The following is a 5082-nucleotide window of genomic DNA, read 5'->3' as shown; positions in this document are numbered from 1 at the left end:
GCCTAGATCTAGGCTATAACGGTGAACGCGCACCGGGTGAGAATAGCCAAAAGACTCGCCTGCACTATTCTCACCCCGGGTGAGAATAGAGGTGGCCCTTTTCTTTACAAAGGATAATATATAGTAGGGCCGGGCAGTGGGCAACGGTATGGGAGGGATATATATATATATATAAATCTAGATCTAGACTAGATCTATGCAAAAAAAAAGGGTGAAGGTGGTGTGACGGGCCTGGGGAAGTAAGATGGAGAAAGAAGAAGTAAGAGAAAGAGAGAGAGGAAAAGTAAGAGAAGAGAAAGGGGAGGGGAGGGGGGGCTGTCTCATAAGGACTGATTATGACTTTTATGTTTTGATCCTTTTGTAGTCGTGAAACGCACTGTAATAGCCTACCAGTAGTTTAAAGTCCGAATAGCAACGGAAGACTATTCGGACTCAAGGATAGACCTCGCTTACGGTACAACCGGTGATTGCGCACGCACACTGGAATTTGAGTCCGATTAGTCTCGTCTCCAGCGGCTGTTTGGACTCGAGTCCGAATAGCCACTTCGTACACATTATTAGGAAGGACTTCCGTAACAAGCGACCACCCGAATAAACAATGAAGAAGAGGCCGAACCCTAACCCTACCCCTACCCCTAGCCTTCTTCTATTATACTCAAGTCCTCCCCATTAATATTTTGATTATAAATGTCAAATTATGGAAGGGTTATATTATAATTATATGGAAATGTTACATCACTAATAAATGAACAAAATATAACTCGTTCTAATAACTTGTTGGTGGTCAGAGTCGATATATGGTAATGGGAGGAAGTTTCTGAATAAAAGACAAATTTAAAAGTTCAAGCTAGACGTAGTAGCAAGGGAACCAGGAAAAAAAATTATGTCTTAAACAGGGGAATTTAGGGGGAGATGGAAGTGGGGGGTGTTCAGAGGCCCAGCTGGTGGGATCAAGGGTCGCTTGTCTCGTCGACGAAAAGTGATCAGAACTTCACACCTCTAATGTGTGCTTCTCCTTTCTGATGAGATGTCATTCGGCATTCCTTCTCATCCAGTGCTTGCATTTCAATTTCATAGAACCAATGTTTTCTATTAAAAAACAAATGTTTGAACATCTCCATTATTTCCACCCTTTGGTGCAGTCAACAAATGCCACCCTTCCTGTACCTGTAACAATAACGATTCGAGGAGCTCTTTTCTCGGCTGGCGATATGATCAGGGAGGCAGGCATTGACATTGGTCAAACTAATGCTGTCAAGGAAAGTTTCCGTGCTGGAGTGCCACTGGAGCACTTTCACAGGCACTGGTAAGATTTCACACCCGTGCCAACCTGACCATCTGCACCGCTAAGGGCCCCCATGGATGGGGTAACATCTACCCCTAATTGTGCCTCATCTTTTTTCAAATCAGGGCTGAGTGGGCAAAGCATTTCCCTCTAAGACGGGTAAAAACGGGTTTCCGTTTTATAGAGGAATTGAACTAGAGGGAGTGTGGAGATTCCATAGTGACAGGTTTCCATTGGGCAAGTTCGGCAGTATAAAGTCAGATGTTCAAAATTCAAGACTCAACTTCAGGGTTTTAGGATGTCGTGAAGTTGAGAAATCCTCATTGATTCTCAATGGATCTGCATATTTTAATGGAAGTTGGACATTATTCAGCAGAACTACAGTTAAGGAGATTCATTTTCATGGTCGTGGAATCACCCATCCCCTGCCATATCAGAACTACATTTTGTTCTAATTTCTTGTCCTTCTGTACCCCTTCAAAAGTGTGATGGACTGTTTTGGTATTATAGTGGAATAAATCTTGTAAGGTTTTGATTGACTTTATAAAAAGTTTTGAGGAAAAGTAGGAAAATTGAATTGTCTATTATGTGGGAACTTTTCTAGTGTTCTTTCGATGCTCTGTCACGGAAATTTACATTTTAAAAAGTTCAATATAGAGAATAGATCAGATGGCAAATGGACAGTACCAGGCACCATCATTGCCATGCATTATAAACTCATTGACTTGAGGTAACTTTAAATCGAAAGGAAAATAGAAAAGTGTTCAGTACAGACACTGGCAATTTGACAAAAATGAAGGAATACACACTTATTCATCATAATATCAATAAAAGGTTTTAAAAGATAAATATTTATATAATTTATTATATATATAGATAGAGAGAGAGAGAGAGAGATCTTTCTGTACCATCTCGAGACAGAATCGCAAAGCAGTCAGAAAAAAAATTCTGTGAAAGACATTTTCTGTCTTGGACAGGGGGATTTAGGGGGAAGGGGGTTCTAGAGGGCCTGCTGTTTTGGGGAAAAAAATGTGTTAATAAAATGTTTTACTTTGCGATCAACACAGTTTGAATCATTTTAAATTTAGGTTGTGGGCTTAGAACCTGCCTGTCATGGCCACCCTGGCTGAGTATACAACATCCCAACAGTAAACCGATAATATTCAGTTAAATCTCCCAACAGAAGAATCAAACTTTGATCCTTCTGCATGCAATGGCAAAGCGCTTTTAGACCACTCCTGCTACAACACAGATTGGTCGGTTGGATTTTAAAGGATTGTTTGTCCGGTCAACAAGCAGTGGTCAAAACTTCACATTTCCCAAGCCCAAGTGTCTTTGTCGCTCTGATTTTGGCATGTGTCAATTAATCCATTGCCACCACAATGCTTGCATCTCATTTATAAGCACCACTGTTTAAACAATTAAAAACAAAAGACGTCGAATGTCTCCTTTGCTTTCACTCTTAGACCCCACCCATCAATGATCATTGATGTAGTACACTCAACTAATGCCACCCTTCCTCCGCAGGTAACATTTAATGATCCGGAGAACTTTTTTGTCCAATGTCTTAGTTGAAGCTCCCAGTATTTGAAATGGTACATGAGTGTATACATATTCTTATATTATGGAGTAACAGAGTAAACTAACAAAAGTGGGATTCATTTTACTAACGTCTATCAGGTTGGGATTGGGTGGCAGAGTTGTGATGGTGCTCATGAAATACAGGGTACAGGAAGTAAAAAAAGAACAGACTTGTTCCAAAATAAAAAGCTTTTCCCAAGACTAGTTGGTGTGAATAATTAAACAGAGTGCCATGACTTTGAACATTACATCTGACCGGTTGAAATACGGTCATGCACTTCGGTAAGAAAATAATGGTGCCATGCAAATGTGTTCCAGTGTGGTTTAATGAAAAATTAACATCCAGCCAATTTTGAGTTGTTTTTTTGTAAGTGTTTTATGGCTCCCGCAACTGCTCGCGGGACACATTAAACATTTTCAGTTGGTAGGAAATTTTTTATTTTGCCAGAGTGGCGGTCGGAGCCTACTCTTATCGATTTGTGACCTCCAAAGGATCTTTAACGTGAGCAACTTGCGCACGGGACCACTGAAAAGGCTTACTGTACTGTTAATCTGTTAGATTTTTCATACCATAAGATCAGGGGTGTGGCTGAAAGACAGCAGTAAGGAGCCAAAGAGTAGTAGTTAGCAGAAAGGCTGCTGAAAGAGTGTAAGGAGCCCAGAGGAGGGGGCAAAGGAGTTGAGGGGATGGAGGCAGAAAGTGGAGATGAAAGCTGATGACAGAACATTGTTAGAGAGCGTGAAAGGAGAACAACTTTTCGTTTGTGTCCGGATTTAAACGAGAACCCTTACGTTCTTGCTGTCATATATATATATAAGTATTATACAACAGAGAAGTTGAAATGTTTAAGATCAAGTATGGAAAGAGGGTAAAATGATTTTGTTCTTCTTAAATATATTCTCATGTTTTTTGGATAATATTGTTTAGCTAAAGAAATGACCCTTTTCTCATACGTTTTCTGTGCAGGTCCATCTAGAGAGAGTGCTTGGAGTAACAGTCTCTTCCAATGCTGGATTATCTTGTGATTCAAACAATGGAACTATTGCCTATCCTGCAGGGTAAGTCTTTCCTCTTTGTTAGTTCAGGAATCGATTTATGTCAATCTTTAAACAAATGGTGATTGTCAGAAATCTTGCCTGTTTATGTTTATTTCTTAAAAAGATGATAATGCCGGGTGTGCTCTGCTCCTTCTGCTTTATTTTCAGTATTTTTCCCTGCTTCCGGGTGAAAATGTAGTCGTTGTTTACCATTCATCTTTATCAGCAAACTAGAACGCTGTGACTGTGTAACACTAGTTCAAAGATATATAAATTAAAATATATATAGCACCATGTATTTTATAATACCTTCTTTTTGTCTGTTAAGTTTAATCTCAGGGCGACTTGACCCACCACAGTGTTTATTTTACTGATAAATTTCACATTACAAAATGGAAAGATGTTTGCAGTAAACATTGTGTAGCTGCAGCCATATTTGTCATGCTTTTATGTCACATTTTTTTCCTAAATGGCAGTCTGTCTAACTTGCCGCCTAGCCCTTCTGAATTCTTACTAGGTTGCTTCTCCTGACCCCATCTTTTTCCATGTAATTAAGACAGTGATGCACTGAAGTCAATATATATCTGTCATAAAAGCTTACACGCAGTGTAAAATTACGGGTGGTTAGAGGAGGGCGCCACGAGTAGGTCGTACACATTTTCTCCCTGTATTGTTTCAGTCTGTCTGCTTTACTTTTTCCCAACACTGAAAGTTTTTTTAAAGCCGTTATTGTATCAGTGCGGTTATGTTTACTCAAACTTAAAATCATGCAGTTAAAAAGAATGAGAATGATATTCTTGTCTTTGTCCTCGCCTAATATTCTCCGACTTAACTTTCTCTTCGTTCCTTTTGATAAGTTACTCTTCTTAGCATTTGATATCTCGCATTTTACCGACAGCACGTTTCATCGTGAACTGAGGTTCTATTTTTATAGATAGAGTTGCTCACAGAGAATTAAAAATTACCGGTACATTGTATGCATGAAGAAATGAAGTCGTATTTCAAATAAGTTTTATTAAGTGAAACACTCATGGTTGTTCGCTGGAAGGATGTTGTCCCGGTGGAGTCAGTGAAATGGGTAGTAATCAAGGACCATACCGTACCTCCTTGGTAGTAATTCAGTCCTGTATTGAGGCTTTTTCGTTTGTTTGTTTTTTTTTCTTTTCTAAGAAGTCCGT

The 5082-nt window shown here is 39.5% G+C and overlaps 1 protein-coding gene across 1 annotated transcript in view; it reads left to right on the top strand.

Moving 5' to 3' along the window:
* Positions 1-3925, top strand: part of LOC101857668 (mitogen-activated protein kinase-binding protein 1) — a gene marked incomplete at its 3' end in the record, with an annotated part of 5278 nt that extends 1353 nt beyond the window's left edge. The window contains 1 exon segment of the mRNA XM_013086827.2: positions 3834-3925. Coding sequence (XP_012942281.1) covers positions 3834-3925 — 92 coding nt within the window.
* Between the last annotated feature and the right edge of the window lie 1157 nt (positions 3926-5082).

Source organism: Aplysia californica, unplaced genomic scaffold (assembly GCF_000002075.1).
Source record: "Aplysia californica isolate F4 #8 unplaced genomic scaffold, AplCal3.0 scaffold00509, whole genome shotgun sequence".
NCBI classification, from domain to species: Eukaryota; Metazoa; Mollusca; class Gastropoda; order Aplysiida; family Aplysiidae; genus Aplysia; species Aplysia californica.
The sequence above is the reverse complement of the archived record's forward strand: the minus strand, read 5'-3'. Positions and strand labels throughout refer to the sequence as shown.